Source organism: Rhinopithecus bieti, unplaced genomic scaffold (genome assembly GCF_001698545.2).
Source record: "Rhinopithecus bieti isolate Rb0 unplaced genomic scaffold, ASM169854v2 scaffold_8211, whole genome shotgun sequence".
NCBI classification, from domain to species: Eukaryota; Metazoa; Chordata; class Mammalia; order Primates; family Cercopithecidae; genus Rhinopithecus; species Rhinopithecus bieti.
The window spans coordinates 109769-127951 of record NW_016805759.1 but is presented as its reverse complement, the minus strand read 5'-3'; the positions used below and the strand labels follow the sequence as shown (position 1 = coordinate 127951).

At 45.6% G+C, this 18183-nt stretch overlaps 1 protein-coding gene across 1 annotated transcript; it reads right to left on the bottom strand.

Moving 5' to 3' along the window:
- Positions 1-9906: 9906 nt before the first annotated feature.
- RPS13 (ribosomal protein S13) lies at positions 9907-13150 on the bottom strand. Its single transcript, XM_017873616.1, has 6 exons — positions 12988-13150; positions 12799-12847; positions 12537-12615; positions 10870-11039; positions 10532-10632; positions 9907-9984 (listed from the first exon to the last, which is right to left on the bottom strand). Exons 1-6 carry the CDS (start codon positions 13008-13010, stop codon positions 9951-9953), a joined length of 456 nt encoding a protein of 151 aa, XP_017729105.1. The 5' UTR covers positions 13011-13150; the 3' UTR covers positions 9907-9950.
- Between the last annotated feature and the right edge of the window lie 5033 nt (positions 13151-18183).

Below are 18183 nucleotides of genomic sequence, written 5' to 3'. Positions count from 1 at the left end.
CCTGGCATCCATGCACTCTTGGGTGGGCCAGGCCCAGGGGATCTGTGTACTGAGAGTACACTGGCTTCCCTGGACCTGGCTCAGAGCTATGATCTGTGTGTCCCTAACTCTGAGCCAGACTGTCCCTAAAGGCCACTGTCTTTGTAAAGGCAATGCAGTATGGGATGGTAAGTAGTGCCACTGCCTGGGGGTGCTGGTAGTTGGAGAGGGAGGGAGGGAGGGAGGGTAGGGAAGTGGGGGAGGAGACACCAGGTAAAATAGCTTTCAGAATTATCTTCCTTTTTTTATTTTTATTTTTTTGAGACAGAGTCTCTCTCTATTGCCCAGGCTGAAGTGCAGTGGCGTGATCTCAGCTCACTGCAACCTTCACCACTTGGGTTCAAGCGATTCTCCTGCCTCAGCCTCCCAAGTAGCTGGGATTACAGGCATGAACCACCAGGCCTGACTAATTTTTGTATATTTGGTAGAGACAGGGTCTCACCATGTTGACCAGGCTGGTCTTGGAACTGACCTCAAATGATCCACTTGCCTTGGCCTCCCGAAGTCCTGGGATTACAGGCATGAACCACTGCACCTGGCCTTATCCTTTCTTTTATTCGTTGTTTTTATCTTGTGCCAAAAGCAATTCATACTCTTACAGAAACATCAGAAAATAGAAACATGCAAATGAGTGATTCAAACAAATCCCATAATCCCGCCTAGAGACAATTTCTGTTCACACCTGGAGCAAGAACAAAAGGAAAGGGCAACTAGGCCAGGAGCCTGGACTCCAGACCTCATCATCCCTCACACTGTGTGACCCTGAGCAAGTCCCTTCTTGGAGTCAAACTCATCCATACACAAAATGGGGACTGAATTAAGTACCTACTGGGTTTACTCTTCTGTGATTCTAAGTCAGGAGTCCCAATCCCAGATGCCTTTTAAAAATATAGATGTCTGGTTCCCCACTCCCAACCCACTCCCTAGCAGATTTCTGCTTTCCCAGACAGAGTTCAGGAATCACTCTCTCTCTCTTTCTTCTTCTTCCTCTTCTTCTTCCTCCTTCTTCTTCTTCCTTCTTCTTTCTTCTTCTCTTTCTGGAGTAAAGGAATCAATTTTTTAAAAATATTTTTTAGTGACCGGGCGCAGTGGCTCATGCCTGTAATCCCAGTAGGTGGGTGGATCACCTGAGGTTAGGAATTCAAGACCAGCCTGGGCAACGTAGTGAAACCCCACATCAACTAAAAATACAAAAATTAGCTGGGCATGGTGGCATGTGCCTGAAATCCCAGCTACTTGTGAGGTCGAGGCATGAGAATCGTTTGAACCCGGAAGGCAGAGGCTGAAGTGAGCCAAGATTGTGCCATTGCATTCCAGCCTGGGCCACAGAGCAAGACTCCATCTCAAAAAAAAAAAAAAAAATGTTTTTACTTTTCAGAGACCAGAGTCTTGCTCTGTGGTCCAGGCTAGAGTGAAGTAGTGTGATCAACACTCACTGCAGCCTTGATCTCCCAGGCTTAAGCAATCCTCCCATCTCAGCCTCCCGAGTAGCTGGGACTACAGGCATATGCCACCATGCATAATTTTTTATTTTTTTTTCCTGAGACAGAGTCTTGCTCTGTCACCTAGGCTGGAGTGCAATGGTGCAATCTCGGCTTACTGCAACCTCCATCTCCTGGTTTCAAGCAATTCTCCTGCCTCAGCCTCCCGAGTAGCTGGGATTACAGGGCCTACCACCACACCTGGATAATTTTTTTGTATTTTTAGTGGAGACAGAGTTTCACCATGTTGGCCAGGCAGATCTTGAACTCCTTACCTCGTGATCCACCTGCCTCAGCCTCCCAAAGTGCTGGGATTACAGGCATGAGCCAACGCCCCTAATTTTTTAATTTTTTGTAGAGACAGAGTCTTACTATTTTGCCCAAGCTGGTCTCAAACTCCTGAACTCAAACGATCCTCCCACTTCAGCCTCCCAAAGTGCTGTCATTACAGGCATGAAGGAATTAGTATTTTAGGATGGGCACGGTGGCTCATACCTGTAATCCTAGCACTTTGGGAGGCCAAGGCTGCGCAGATCACTTGAGGCCAGGAGTTCGAGACTAGTTTGGCCAACATGGTGAAAACCCCTCTCTACTAAAAACACAAAAATTAGCCAGGCGTGGTGGCATTCACTTGTAGTCCCAGCTACTCAGGAGGCTGAGGCAGGAGAATTGCTTGAACCTGGGATGGGGAGGCTGCAGTCAGCCGAGATTGCACCACTGCACTCCAACCCGGGCAACAGAGCGAGATTCTGTCTCAAAAAAAAAAAAAAAAAAAAAATCCATATTTTTAGGCCAGGAGGAGTGGCTCATGCCTGTTAATCCCAACACTTTGGGAGGCCGAGGCGGCTGGATCACCTGAGGTCAGGAGTTCAGGACTAGCCTGGCCAACATGGTGAAAGCCCATCTCTACTAAAAATACAAAAATTAGCTGGATGTGGTGGTGCACACCTGTAGTTCCAGATACTCGGGAGGCTGAGGCACGAGAATCACTTGAACCTGGGAGTCAGAGGTTGCAGTGAGCTAACGCCACTGCACTCCAGCCTGGGCAACAGAGTGAGACTTGGTCTCAAAAATAAAAGAAATCAGTGTTTTTAAAAGTCTTCTGGGAGTATCCCAATGAATCCCTCCTGGTCAAGAAGCATTGGTATATATCTTTCTAGACATTTGTATGTTTGTGCATAATTTTTTTATAAAAATGGAATTATTGTATATATGTTAATATATTAATATTGAGGTATATTTCATACTTTAATTTAAGCAACCCACTAATCAATTAGGCAGTTCCAACTTTGTACTATTACAAATACTGAAAACAGTAAAAGTAGGCTAAAACAAATTACAAATAATTAGGGAAAACCCCTCAAAAGTTCAGGAATAGGACAAAATGCCTAAAACTCTTAAAGTGTTGAAAATTGCTTTATGAAGCATGAAAATGACCAACATTATTAAAAAAAAAAAAACCCAGCAACTGGGAAATACTCATTTTCAATCAAATCATTGTTTCAATCAAAATGTTGTATTTCACCAGAATGCTTTCAGAAAAATTGCTTTCAGTCCAATCATATGCCTCTGTGGGAGGCAGCCAGTAAGAGCTTTCTTCCAGCTCCCATGAAGTCCTTGGAAAAGGTTTGGGATCCCCACTGCCAGCAGTTCTAACCGGGAAATAAACATCAGACCAACTGCTGTGCATGTACCCAGCAAGGATCTGCCGATTATCTTATGTGCCAGGCTCTGTGCTGGGCACTGGGAATATGAGGTAACCAAGACAGTTTCTGCCATCCTCCCTGGCAGGGGCTCACAGTCCAGTCTGGCAAGGCAGACAGACACATCCACAGGTAATTCCAATACAGGCTGAGATGAGATGAGATGAGAACTGGGAGGCATGGTAAATGGGGAGAGGCAAGTGAAAGCTTCTGCCCTGCCCCTCCAGCAGCCGTGGGACGGTAGAAACACAGCCTCTTCCTCCTCAGCAAAATGTTCTTGTTACTTTTTTTGCTATGAAACAAATTACCCCAAAAACCTAGTGGTTTCAAACAATCATTTGATTATGCTCAAGGATTCTGTAGGTCAAGAATTCAGGGCTAAGTGTAGTGGCTCATGCCTGTAATCCCAGCATTTTGGGAGGCCAAGGCAGGATAACTACTTGACCACAGGAGTTTGAGACCAGCCTGGGCAACATAGGGAGATCCCTGTCTCTATAAAAGAAAAAAAAAAGAATTCAGATAGGATACTACAGAATGGCTTGTCTACTCCAGAATGTCTGTAGTCTCAGCTGGGAAGACTGAGTGGCTGGGGTGACTCAAAGGCTCTGGAGGTAGGTATCACGTGGAGGTATCTTCACTCACAAGCCTGGTGGTTAGCGAGGGCTGTCACATGGGACCTCCACCATAGCTGTTTTCCAAAGCATCCGCACACGGCTGAGGCTTCCTCACAGCATGGAGGCCTCGGGGTGGGCCTGCACAGCAGCTCAGGACCCCAGACACAAGTGTCCCAGGCAACAAGGACTTTTCTGCCCTGGTCTCAGAATTCCTCAAGTGTCACTTCAGCTGAATTCTACTGTTAAAGCCAGCCACAGCCTGCCATGTTGATAGGGAGAGGAATTAAGATACCACATCTTGATTGGAGCAGTAAGGTTCTAAGAAGACAAGTGGGACAGAATTTGTTGTGGTCATTTTTTTTTTTTTTTTTTTCAGAGACAGGGTCCCTCTGTCCCAATCATAGCTCACTGCAGCCTCAAACTCTTGGGTTCAACCAATCCTCTCACCTCAGCCTTCCAAGTTCCAGAAAAAAAAAAAAATCCAGCTAACTTTTTAATTTTTTGTAGAGATGTGAGTCTCACTATGTTGCCCAGGCTGATCTCAAACTCCTGGCCTCAAGAGGTCTTCCTGCTTGGCCTCCCAAGGTGCTGGGATTACAGGCATGAGCCACTGAATCTGGCCTGTTGTGGTCATACAATCTACCACACCCGAGGTAGACCCAGGCACACCATTTACTGCCAGGAGGGCAGGTCTGAGAGGGGCCCAGCTGGGTGCAATGGAGGTAAGATGGGAAAGAAGCTGAACTCTTCTATCCTTAGGCAATTTCATGTGACCATGGCTTCACTTTCTGCTCCTCCATGATGACCTTTTTTTCTTTTTTCTTTTTTTTAAGACTGAGTCTCGCAGTGTAGCGCAGGCTGGGGTGCAGTGGCACAATCTCAGCTCACTGCAACTTCCACCCCCTGGGTTCAAGCAAGTCTTGTGCCAAGGAGCTGGGATTACAGGCTCGTCCTATCACACCTGGCTAATTTTTTAGTAGAGACAGGGTTTCACCATGTTGGCCAAACTGGTCTTGAACTCCTGACTTCAAGTGATCCGCCCACCTTGGCCTCCCAAAGTGCTGGGATGACAGGAGGGAGCACCACCCAGCCTCCCTTATGACTTTTCCATCTCACCAGTGTGTCAAATTGTCTGCCTACTTTACCTTTTGTGCCTTAGTTTCTTCTGAATAATGGAGATGCTAATACTATCTACCTCATAGAGTGACCATGAGACAATATGGTAGTCCCCCAATGTCCACAGGGGATATGTCCCAAGGCCCCAGTGGTTGCCTGAAACTGTGGACAGTACAAAATCTTTTATATGCTATGTTTTTTTCTATACATACATACCTATAATAAGGTTTAATTTATAAATTAGGCACAGGAAGAAATTAGCAACAATAACTAATAAAATAGAACAATTATAACAATATACTGTAATAAAAGTTATTTTAAATTTATGAATTATTTCTAGAATTTTCCATTTTATATTTTCAGCCCACTGTTGACCATGGATAAAGGAAACCATGAAAAGGCGGGGAAACTACCATACTTACAAAATACTCACTGCAAGTCCAGGCACAGTGGCTCATGCCTGTAATCCCAACACTTTGGGAGGCCGAGGTGGGGAGATCACCTGAGGTCAGGAGTTCAAGACCAGCCTGACCAACATGGCAAAATCTCTACTAAAAATACAAAAATTAGCCAGGTGTGGTGGCAGACACCTATAATCCCAGCTACTCGAAAGGCTGAGGCAGGAGAATCACTTGAACCTGGGAGGTGGAGGTTACAGTGAGCTGAGATCATGCCACTGCACTCCATCCTGGGAGATAGAACAAGACTCTACCTCCAAAAAAAGAAAAAAAAAAAAAAAAAAAAAGAACGGTCAGGGAACAAAGGTGAACTCTGAGCAGTGGTGCGCGTTGGAGCTGGCTTGTATGGGCTCACAAGAGCCAACTTTCAAGCTTTCAGGAATGCTGCAAGCCAGTTAAACACAGGCATTATTAAAAAATCATATAAACTCACAGATAAAGTATATTCAAAACTAGTAAATCCTCAGAACTCACCACTTTCTCATTATTTCACACCATTTAATTATTATTCGTGGTCTCCAAGTCATTTATGTCTGCTATATCTGCAGAGGAGAGATACGATGTAATGGTCTGCTCCTGAGCATCTCATACCAACCCCTGGTTGTAACATCCCATTAGTAACTTGAAATCGGCCATGGTGGGAGTTCCAGAAAGTCTAATGTACAAATAATGAGTTTCGCAAAGAGAACATAGAAAATAGTGGGGAAGAAATTATTAAAAGAATAATTCAAGAAAATTTCCCAGAACTGCAAGATAATTTTCAGACTAAAATAGTTCACTCAGTACCTTGCAAAACATGAAAAAAATAAAAGCCAAGGTATTTTTGCAAATTTCAGAACACCAAGCACTAATAAGATGATCCTGAAAGCATTGAGTCAAAAAAGAAAAAAGTTACCAAGTTACAAACAAAAGAGTGGGAATCAGAATAACATCTGACTTCTTGGCAATAGCATTTGGTTTTTGTTTTTAAAGCTATAAACAATAAGCGATGCTAAAAATGTTTAAAGAAAATTATTTCCGGCCAGGCACGGTTGCTCCTGCATGTAATCCCTGCACTTTGGGAGGCCGAGGCAGACAGATCACTTGAGGTCAGGAAGTCGAGGCCAGCCTGGCCAACACGGCGAAACCCCATCTCTACAAAAAGTATAAAAAATTAGGCCGGGCGCGGTGGCTCAAGCCTGTAATCCCAGCACTTTGGGAGGCCAAGACGGGCGGATCACGAGGTCAGGAGATCGAGACCATCCTGGCTAACCCGGTGAAACCCCGTCTCTACAAAAAAATACAAAAAACTAGCCGGGCGAGGCGGCGGGCGCCTGTAGCCCCAGCTACTCGGGAGGCTGAGGCAGGAAAATGGCGTAAACCTGGGAGACGGAGCTTGCAGTGAGCTGAGATCCGGCCACTGCACTCCAGCCTGGGTGGCAGAGCGAGACTCTGTCTCAAAAAAAAAAAAAAAAATTAGCCAGGAGTGATGGCGGACACCTGTAATCCCAGCTACTGGGAGGCTGAGGCAGGAGAATCACTTGAACCTGGGAGGTGGAGGTTGCAGTGAGCCGAGATCGTGCCATTACACTCTAGCCTGGGCAACAAGAAACTCCGTCTCAAAAAAAAAGAGTCAAACTATCCGGTGTTTATTAGCAATTCAAGGGGGGATATAGAATAAGCAGATGCACATCTAAGTCTGGAGTTCAAGGAGGGTCTGCCCTGGAGGTATGAATTTGAGTGTAGTAGCTTTAAAGATGCCATGGAAAACCATAGATTAGATGAAGTTACCAAGAGTTGAGATGAACAGAAAAAAATGAGGTCCAAGGACTGAGCCTTTTGTTAGGGACTGCTAGAGGCAGTGTTTCCCACATCCTCCAAAAGGGCGCAAACCAAGAAAGAGGAAGACAGAAGATAAGGAAGGAGGAATCTAACACTGGAGACAGAATATTCTGACTGCTGGTGAACAGGGATCCCAGAACTACAGGTCTCAGGGTAAGCTGTCTAAACTGGCACTAGAGGATGAAGCGTCCTGGGAGGGTATCACCAAGGAAAAACAAAGAGTAACCCTGTTTAAATGTACTGAGATTAAACTATGGCTCAAAGTTTGGGGATGAGATAGAAACAGGAACACAGAACTCTAAGCAGATGGAAAAACAAGGTAATAACTAACATATTTTTTGTAGATATATTTACAGAATTATAACTATGGAATCACATCAACACTGTATATAAAAGTCATAGAAATATAAACATAGAATATTGATTGAGCCATAAATGATTACAGAATTATGAAGATGCCAGGAAAGGGGCATAAAAATGTTATTTAGAGCAATTATCCTAGATACACACCCCAAAAATTGAAAACAGGTAGTCAAACAAGTACATGTACACAAATAGTCAGAGCAGCACTATTTGAAACAGCCAAAAGGTGGAAACAATCCAAATATCCATCAACTAATAAATGCATAAACTGTGGTACACACACACAGTAAAATACTATTCAGCCACAAAAAGAAATGAAGTACTGACATATGCTATGTTAGTGAGCCTCAAAAACATCATGCTAAGTAAGACTGCCAGGCACAAAAAGTCAGATATTGTATGAATCCACTTATATGAAATATCCAGAAAAGGCAAATCCATAAAAACGGAAAGTGGATTGGTGGCTGCTAGGGGTTGGGGGTGTAAAAAATGGGGATAACTTGCTTAATGAGTATGGGCTTTTTGTTTTTTGAGACAGAGGTCTATGTTGCCCAGGCTGCTGTCAAACTCCTGGGCTCAAGCGTTCCTCCCATCTCGGCCTCCCAAAATGCTGGGACTAAGTCAAGAGGAGTGTGGGGTTTTGCTTCAAGGTGATGAAAATGTTTTGGAACTACATTAAGGTGGTGGTTGTACAATATTATGAATAAACAAATGCCACTAAATTGTTCACTTTAAAATGGGGAATTTTGTAATGTGAATTTCACCTCAATTTTTTAAAAAAAGAATGTTACTTAGAAATAAGAAGGTGGGCCGGGTGTGGTGGCTCACGCCTGTAATCCCAGCACTTTGTGAGGCTGAGGCGGGCAGATCACGAGGTCAGGAGTTCAAGACCATCCTAGCTAACACGGTAAAACCCCGTCTCTACTAAAAATACAAAAATTAGCTGGGCATGATGGTGGGTGCCTGTAGTCCCAACTATACGGGAGGCTGAGGCAGGAAAATGGCATTAACCCAGGAGGCGGAGCTTGCAGTAAGCTGAGATCACACCACTGCACTCCAGCCTGGGCAACACAGGGATACTGTAAGATGGACACCTACCACTTGAAAAGATGACTTTTCAAGGAAGAAAACAGTTGTTGGAGGAAACCTACAAATTCTAGGTGCTCACATGGATAGATGAGGACAAATAACGTGCATATGCTATTTCAACTGGGTCGATAGATGTTACAAAAAAAAAAAAATATGGAAACTTTTTTTTGAGACGGAGTCTCACTGTCACCCAGGCTGGAGTGCAGTGATACCATCTCAGCTCACTGCAACTTCCACCTCCTGGGTTATAGGCGCCTGCCACTATGCCCAGCTTACTTCTGTATTTTTAGTAATGACAGGGTTTCACCATGTTGGCCAGGCTAGTCTTGAACTCCTGACCTCAGGTGATTCACCCACCTCAGCCTCCTAAAGTGCTGGGATTACAGGCGTGAGCCACCACGTGCAGCCCTTTTTCTGAATTCTGAAGGATTGTGGCTCTGTAAACAAACACCAGCCAGACATGCAGCTTAAACACATAAGTCTTATAACTTTGAACTACTCCCTAGGGTTGTCTGAGATTTTAGTCATTCAAGCAGCAATACCCATGTACCCCATTAGGTTAAGAATTAAATTAAAACACAATACCAAAACAAGTAAATCTTACTTTAACCCACCCAAATATTTTCAAAGGCCAGGAACCCCAGCCCATTTCAAATATTCTTCCTAAACCCCCAACGCTCCAGACAAACTGTGCCTGTTTACTGTCCCCTAGATTCCTTCTTCATCTTTAACCCTCACTGCAAGATCCAATGTCTCTCCATATCAGATTCCCCTCCCTCCAGTGACACTTTTATGTATTAGGTTGGTGCAAAAGTAATTGTGGTTTTTGCATCAAAGTAATGGCAAAAACCGCAATTACTTTTGCCCATATTACTATTTCTGATGCTACCAGTGGTTAACATCTGCCAGGGATCTATCTGTCTTTAACATTAAATGTATCAAAAAAAACTTAGAAACATTTTTGCCATGACACCAAAACAAACACAAAGGCATTATTTCCTAGTGTCTTCCAGTTCTCCATATTTAAGGCAACCACCTATGAGGTTATAAGCTGCTCAACTGGTTTAAGGGGCCAACGAAGGGATGTGATGTACACTATATTACTGCTCCCTGGAATCCTAACATCAATCACCTAAAACACTTCCCCATCAAACAAGATCAACACATATGAACCACTGATATATACACATTTTTCTTCTAGGAAAATAAATATAGAACATGCTTTTAGTTAAACAATCATTTTATTGCTTGAGTACACAGACAAATTTATGCGACCAGGGCAGAGGCTGTAGATGATTCACTGAAAAAGAAAAAAGGGGAAAGAAAGAAAATCAGGATTAATACCGGTCCCTCCATATTCATTAACGGATAATCTCCCCACTAATGGTGCTATTCTCAAACAGTTAATAAATCCAAACTATATAAAGTGCACCAAACTACTGAATACCTGAACCAACTCATTGCGTTGAAGCACAATGAATGAAGATGCTCACTCAGACATCCAAGGAAGAACTGGCTAACAAAAGGAAAAACCTTTCTGGTGGAAACTGCGAATGTCTGGCGATCAATCATCACAGTGAGCAATTCATGCGAAAATTAATTCACACTCCTGGGAGTAGAGGTATGAAAGGAAAATGTACCTACTAAAGACAAGCAGCCACACCCATTTGATTACGTGCTGCCTGTGGCTGCTTTCCCACTACCAGGCCAGAGCTCAAAGAGCAGTTAACCAAATAGCCCCCAAGGCCGAACATATTCACTACTAGGACTTTTACTATTGGCTGACTCCTATGCTTGATAACAACAACAACAACAACAACAACAACAACAAAAGAGTTGACACTTACTATTTCCAATTGGGAGGGAGGACTCGCTTGGTCTTATAATATCGAGCCAAACGGTGAATCCGGCTCTCTATCAGAATCAGACGGAATTTAGCATCCTTATCCTAAAAATATAATTTGGTGCAATTCAAGAAAACCACCCAAAATGACTGAACATTATCAAACATTAATAAGACAATGTAGAGCTACTATGCACTTTCTCTAATGAAAATCTCTTTGGGTAGAATTTGAACTTCAAAGCAACACTACACTAGTTTGTGTACTAAGCCACCTTGGATAATTCAAACCAGATGCATGTACAAGCAGTCCTATTTAGCACCAGATTTTGTTTATTAGCTTACCTTTCTGTTCCTCTCAAGATGCTTTCGAACAGCAACTGCTTTCTTAATTAAATGGTAGAGATCTTCAGGAAGATCAGGAGCAAGTCCCTTAGACTTAAGAATTCTTAAGATTTTATTGCCTGTCACAAAACGTACTTGTGCAACACCATGTGAATCTCTCAGGATCACACCTGAAAAGGGAATCACGTTTTAACTTTCAACACGAAACACTAACTGGATGATGTCGAGGCTCAGAAATCAGGGCATAGTTTCCTATCTGTAAGCTGGAGGTATATCCTTTATACATCACAGAAACCAACATGGGAATGCACATAAAGCTCACTCAGACATCCAAGGAAGGTTTACCCAAGACTAAGGAAAACCTTTCTGGTGGAAACTGAGAATGCTGGAAAACTATCATCACAGTGAGTTTGCTGGAATAAAGATGACCAAAGGAATTGAGATTCCACAGCTAACATTTATTGAGAACTCTGGTTATTCTTCTAAAAACTTTACACGTTCTTTTAAACCTCTAATGAGTTCTGATTACTTACAATCTATGACACATTTTCTTTTGGTGTGTCATACCTCCAATTAGACTACAAGCTCCAGGAGTACAGATATTTTGCATCCCCCTTCCCCCTTTTAAGAGGTGGGATCATCAGGTGCTGTGGCTTACGCCTGTAATCCCAGCATTTTGGGAGGCCCAGGCGGTGGATCGCCTGAAGTCAGGTGTCTGAGACCAGCCTGGCCAACATGGTGAAACCCCGTCTCTTGGTGGTGCTGCCTGTAGTCCCAGCTACTCTGGAGGCAGAGGCAGGAGAACTGGTTGCATGAACCCAGGAGGCAGAGGTTGCAGTGAGCCGAGATCGTGCCACTGCACTCCAGCCTGGGCGACAGAGTGAGAATCTGTCTCAAACAAAAACAAAAACACACAAATTCGCCAGGCCTGGTGGCGGGTGCCTGTAATCCCACCTATTCCGGAGGCTGAGGCAGGAGAATCGCTTGAATCCAGGAGGTGGAGGTTGCAATGAGCTGAGATCGCGCCACTGCACTCCAGGCTGGCAGACAAGAGCAAGACTCTGTCTCAAAAAAAAAAAAAGAGGTGGCGCCTCTCTGTCACCCAGGAGTGCAGTGGCTTCATCATAGCTCACTGCAGCCTAGGACTTCTGGGCTCAAGTGATCCTCCCACCTTTGCACCTGTATCTGGGAATATAGGCACACTGCGGCTGGCTTTTTTGGGCGGGGGAGTAGGAGGCTAGTATATTCTCAGGCCCCAGAACCATGTTCAGCACACAGAAGGCAAACATTTGCTGAATGAAACCACTTGCACGAAGTCACACGCAACTGAGATTCAAACCACACCTAACTGTGAAGAACTGTATCAGGCACTCTGCTTTGCCAATTCCAACTCCTCCACTTGAGAGCTGTGTGATTTGGGGCTGGTTAGTATCCAGCTGCACTGTGCCTCTGGATCCTCAACTGTAAACTGGGGGGAAAGCCACGAAGATTTATTTCAAAGTATTGTGGTCAGAATTAAACGAGATCAGTACATGTAAAGTGCTTACAATGATGCCTGTAGTACGGTGCCGAGACCATAGTTTTTGCGATTTTTAAAATAACTTTACCACCTACTAGATCCTACAAGTCACACGAGGACAGGCAAAAGAGGCTACACAAACACTCACCGATTTGTGAAGGAGTCAGGCCCTTCTTGGCCAGTTTGTAAATCTGCTCCTTCACGTCGTCAGATGTCAACTTCAACCACTGTTATGGAATAGAAAGCAGCCTTAGGATGAGAACCCAGGAATGGCGCCTAAGCACTGCGCCCTCTCCACCCGCAAAACCGCGCTCCTCATACACGCCAAGTTCCTCACCCCGGCGTCGCTTCACCCGAGACAAATGCCACCCCTCTCCCCGGATTCTCCCCTGTCCCAGCGCGCTACTTACAGTGGGGACGCTGCGTCGATAGGGCAAAGCCGACTGGGACAGGCCCTTCCTGGGGAGAGAAGCAGTCTCTAAGTGAGGTGGCGGCTCGTGCCTGAGCAGCCCAGAACATCATCCCCTCGGCCCGCTGCCCACACTCCCTCTCTTCCTCCCACACCCGCCCAGCAATCCGGTTCGATGCCCCGAGCTCACCCGGGAGCATGCATGCGACCCATGATGGCGGCGGTCAGACAGCGAAAGGAGAGCGAGGGCGGAAACGCCGCAGGAAGCCACCCAACACGCAGGAAGTGACCTCACACGTCCACGCTTCCTCGCACGCAGGAGGCGGAGCTACGCTGCGGAGTCACCGCCGTCTGTGTGACTACATCTCCCGAAATGCATTTCAGCGTCGCAAGCGATTCGTCAATCGGCCGGGCCTCATCCCGGCATGCATCGGTCTTTGATCAGCCTTGTAGCCAGAGCGGGAATTTGAGGCTGACGGCAGCTTGCGTTGAAATTCCCTATTTCGGACTCCGAGATCATAAAGATTCGAATGCTGCGCTGGGGGTGGGCATGGAGCAGGTAGGGCTAGAAGAATCAGCCATACACAGGTGTTTGCTCATTCACCAGTGCCTGGCTTTGCCCTGGAACTAGATACCTCAGAGTCGGCCCTGCGCCTAATAAAATAACAGATACAATAGCATGTGATGAGGACCACACGGGAAGCCATGGCTGCGGCTACCGTCCAGCCGGCGCTTCCATTTCTCATTTCTAAATCCTACTCTTACCTGTCACGGGAGAGTCACTGACGGTGAAGAAACGGTCTAAGGAGTTGAACCAGGTCCCTGCGGATGCCTGCCGCCCTCCGCACTCGAATTCCCCTGCGCAGGGCTTTGGGGCGCTGGACTCTCCGGGGAGAAGGGTTAGGCAGAGGCTTACGGAGCCGTGTTCCCAAGTGAGACAGTTGGTGGGCAGGGAAGAGCCTTGGGAGCAAGATTGCAAAGGCCAAGAGGATGAGGGATAAAATGAGGCGTTTGAATTTCCTGGGAAAAAGGAACCGTCAAGGAAATAGTTTTTTTTTTTTTTGAGACGGAGTTTCGCTCTTGACTCCCAGGCTGGAGTGCAATGGCGCGATCTCGGCTCGCCATAACCTCCGCCTCCCGGATTCAAGCGATTCTCCTGTCTCAGCCTCCTGAGTAGCTGGGATCACAGGCATGCGCCACCACGCTCAGCTAATTTTTTATTTTTAGTAGAGATGGGTTTTTCCATGTTAGTCAGGCTGGCCTTGAACTCCCGACCTCAGGTGATCCGCCCGCCTCGGCCTTCCAAAGTGCTGGGATTACAGGCGTGAGCCACCGCGCCTGGCCGGAACGCGCCTGGCCGGAAGAAGCTCTTTTAAGACAGACCTAGCCTGGGCAACATGGCAAAACCCCGTCTCGATAAATACAAAAAATTAGCTGGGCGTGCTGGCTGGTGCCTTTGGTTCGTTCCAGCTACGAAGGAGGCTGAGGCTGGAGAATCGCTGGAGCCGGGAAGGAGATTTCGGTGAGCCGAGATAGCACCACGGCGCGCCAACCTGAGCAACAGAGCAACACTGTCTAAAAAAAAAAAGGAAAGAAAAAGACTGACTCAGTGCCGATACACAACCATGCGTTGAAAGAATGGGCAAATGAAGCAGCTTTTAAAAATTTTTGAATGTTTAAATTTTTTTTATAAGCATAGCTCTAGGAAGGAGGGAGGTCAGTGAAATCAAACTGTCGACAAGTTTAAAGTAACTGGCGAGACATTGGGAAACTAGATACTGAAGCATCCACTCTTTTAACCCGTCACTATTTGAAATAAAGTTATCAGGGATAGCCGCGCGCGGTGGCTCACGCCTGTAATCCCAGCACTTTGGGAGGCGGAAGCGAGCGGATCCCGAGATCAAGAGATCTAGACCATCCTGGCTAACACGGTGAAACCCAGTCTCTACTAAAAATACAAAAAATTAGCCGGGCGTGGTGGCGGGCGCCTGTAGTCCCAGCCACTCGCGTGAACCCGGGACGCGGAGCTTGGTGTGAGCTGAGATCCGGCCACTGCACTCCAGCCTGGGCGACAGAGCGCGACTCCGTCTGAAAAAGGAAAAAAAAAAAAAAAAAAGTAATCAGGGATAAAGAGAGAAACCCTTTATAAAAACAAAGGGGTCAATTCTCCAAGAAAACAACACCCCCCCAAAAGAAAAGCCATAATCTATCACTATTTGATTAATAACTTTTCCCAAACCATTAGGAATTTTAGTCAAATTGGGTACCTATTTGGGTAATGTTTTTTTTCCTAGCAAAGTTTATCAGTAGCCAATATTACGTTTTTAGTTCAGATATGGAATAGGTATCTCAAATTTAATATGACTCCAGTTCCCAAACCTTGCCCCTTTGTTTCAGTTAAACACGATCCTGTTTGCTCAAACTTAATACAAACCTAGGTGTCTCCATTTTTCTGTGATTTCCCTCTGTCATCCCTGGAATTTGAGAACAGCTTGGCCAACCTAGTGAAACCCCGTCTCTACTAAAAATACAAAAATTAGTCAGGCGTGGTGGCCCATGCCTGTAATCCCAGCTACTTGGGAGGCTGAGGCAGATAATTGCTTGAACCCAGGAGGGTGGAGGTTGCGGTGAGCTGAGATGGCGCCACTCCACTCCAGCCTGGGCGTGACCCACCGCGCCGGGCCTTATGATTCTATTTTTATGAAATGTCTAGAGACGGAGTGTCATCATTTTTGCCAGGGTGGTCTCAAACTCCTGACCTCAGGTGATCCACCCGCCTCGGCCTCCCAAAGTGCTGGGATTACAGGTGTGAGCCACCGCGCCCGAACTTTTTTTTTTTTTTTAAAGGAACAGGGTTCTCACTATTTTGCTCAGGCTGGCCTTGAACTCCTGGGCTGATGCAGCCCTCCAGCCTCAACCTTCCAAAGTGCCGGGATTATAGGCAGGAGCCACTGCCCAGCTTCCTAAGCATGTTTTCAGGGTTCATTCATGTTGTAGCATGTATCAGTACTTTTTTCCTTTTTATGACTGAATAAAAGTCCATCGTATGGACTTTTATTTTGAGACGATCAAGCGATTCTTCTGCCTCAACCTCCAGAGTAGCTGGGATTACAGGCATGTGCCACCATGCCCAGCTAATTTTGTATTTTTAGTAGAGACGGGGTTTCTCCATGTTGGTCAGGCTGGTCTTGAACTCCTGACCTCAGGTGATCCGCCCGCCTTGGCCTCCCAAAGTGCTGGCATTACAGGCATGAGCCACCACGCCTGGCCCTTTGCCCATTTTAATTTTTTCTTGCTCTGTCAGTCATCCAGGCTGGAGTGCAGTGGCATGATCTTGGCTCACTGCAACCTCTGCCTTCTGGATTCAAGCAATCCTCGTGCTTCAGCCTCCTCAATAGCTGGGATCACAGGAGCGTGCCACCACACCTGGCTAATTTTTGTGTGTGGTTTTTTTAGTAGAGTCAGGGTTTCGCCATGTTGGCCAGACTGGTCTTGAACTCCTGACCTCAGGTGATCCACCCGCCTCAGCCTCCCAGAGTGCTGGGATTACAGGGGTGAACCACCATGCCTGGTCCTTTGCCCATTTTTAAATTGAACTGTCTTTTTGTTGTTAAGTTGTAAGAATTCTTTGTATATATCTGATTCCTTTTATTAGATACACCATTGGGAAATATTTTTTCCCATTCTACGGGTTGTCTTTTATTTCCTTAATAGTTTCCTTTGATGGCCGGGCGCGGTGGCTCAAGCCTGTAATCCCAGCACTTTGGGAGGCTGAGACGGGCAGATCACAAGGTCAGGAGATCGAGACCATCCTGACTAACCCGGTGAAACCCCGTCTCTACTAAAAAATACAAAAAACTAGCCAGGCGAGGTGGCGGGCGCCTGTAGTCCCAGCTACTCGGGAGGCTGAGGCAGGAGAATGGCGTAAACCCGGGAGGCGGAGCTTGCAGTGAGCTGAGGTCCGGCCACTGCACTCCAGCCTGGGCAACAGAGCGAGACTCCGTCTCAAAAAAAAAAAAAAAAAGTTTCCTTTGATGCACAAAAGTTAATTTTGATGAAGTCCCAATTAATTTTTTTCTTTTGTGGCTCATGCTTTTAGTGTCACATCTAAGAATCATCAGATAAAGGTCATAAAGATGTATGTACACCCAGGTTTTTGTTTTCTTCTAAGAGTTTTATAGTTTTGGCTTTTTTCCCCCCCAGAGACAAGGTCTCGCTCCGTCCCCCATGCTGGAGTGCATTGATGCTATCTGGCTCACTGCAGCCTCGAACTCTTGGGCTCAAGGGATCCTCCCACCTTGACCTCCCAAAGTACTGGGATTGCAGGTGTGAGCCACTGTGCCCAACCAGTTTTAGCTCTTATATTTAGGTCTTTGATCCATTTGAGTTAATTTTTATATATGGTGTAAGAGTCCTACTCATGCTTTTGCATGTGGTTATCCAGTTGTCCCAGCACCACTTATTGGAGAAATCTTTTCTTTTTTTAAATGGTCGAAGAAACCCACAACTTTTTTTCTTTGAGTGGTCTTGACAGTGTTGTGTGTGTCTTTCCTGGATCGTGATTCAAACAAATAAAAAGAACCAAATACTGATTATTGAAATGAAAAAATACAAGAATTGGCTGGACATGATGGCTCACACCTGTAATACCAACACTTTGGGAAGCCAAGGTGGGCAGATTGCTTGAGCCCAGGTATTTGAGAGTTTGAGACCAGCCTGGGCAACATGGTGAAACCCCATTTCTACAAAAAATACAAAAATTAGCCAGGCATGGTGGCATGTGCCTGTAGTCCCAGCTGTTTCAGAGGCTGAAGTGAGAGGATCATTTGAACCCAGGGAGGTTGAGGCTGCAGTGACCCATGATTGTGCCACTGCACTCTAACCTGGGCAACAGATTGAGACCCCGTCTCAAAAAAAGAAAAAGAAAAATACAACAACCAAAATTTAAAACCTAACGGATAAACAGTTGGAAGTAGTGAATTAAAAAATAAGTCAGGGCCGGTCATAGTGGCTCATGCCTGTAATCCCAGCACTTTGGGAGGCCGAGGTGGGTGGATCACAAGGTCAGGAGTTCGAGACCAGCCTGGCCAACATGGTGAAACCCTGCCTCTACTAAAAATACAAAAATTAGCCAGGTGTGGTGGTGCATGTCTGTAATCCCAGCTACTCGGGAGGCCGAGGCAGATAAATTGCTTGAACCCAGGAGGCGGAGGTTGCAGTGAGTGGAGATCGTGCCACTTCACTCCAGCCTGGGCATCAGAGCGAGAAAATAATAAAATTATTTATTTTTTTATAATAAATAATTATAAATAAAATGTCTCAAAAATAAATAAATAAAAAATAAGTCAGAAAAAATTGAGAATGCAGGGACAAAAAAAAAAAAAAA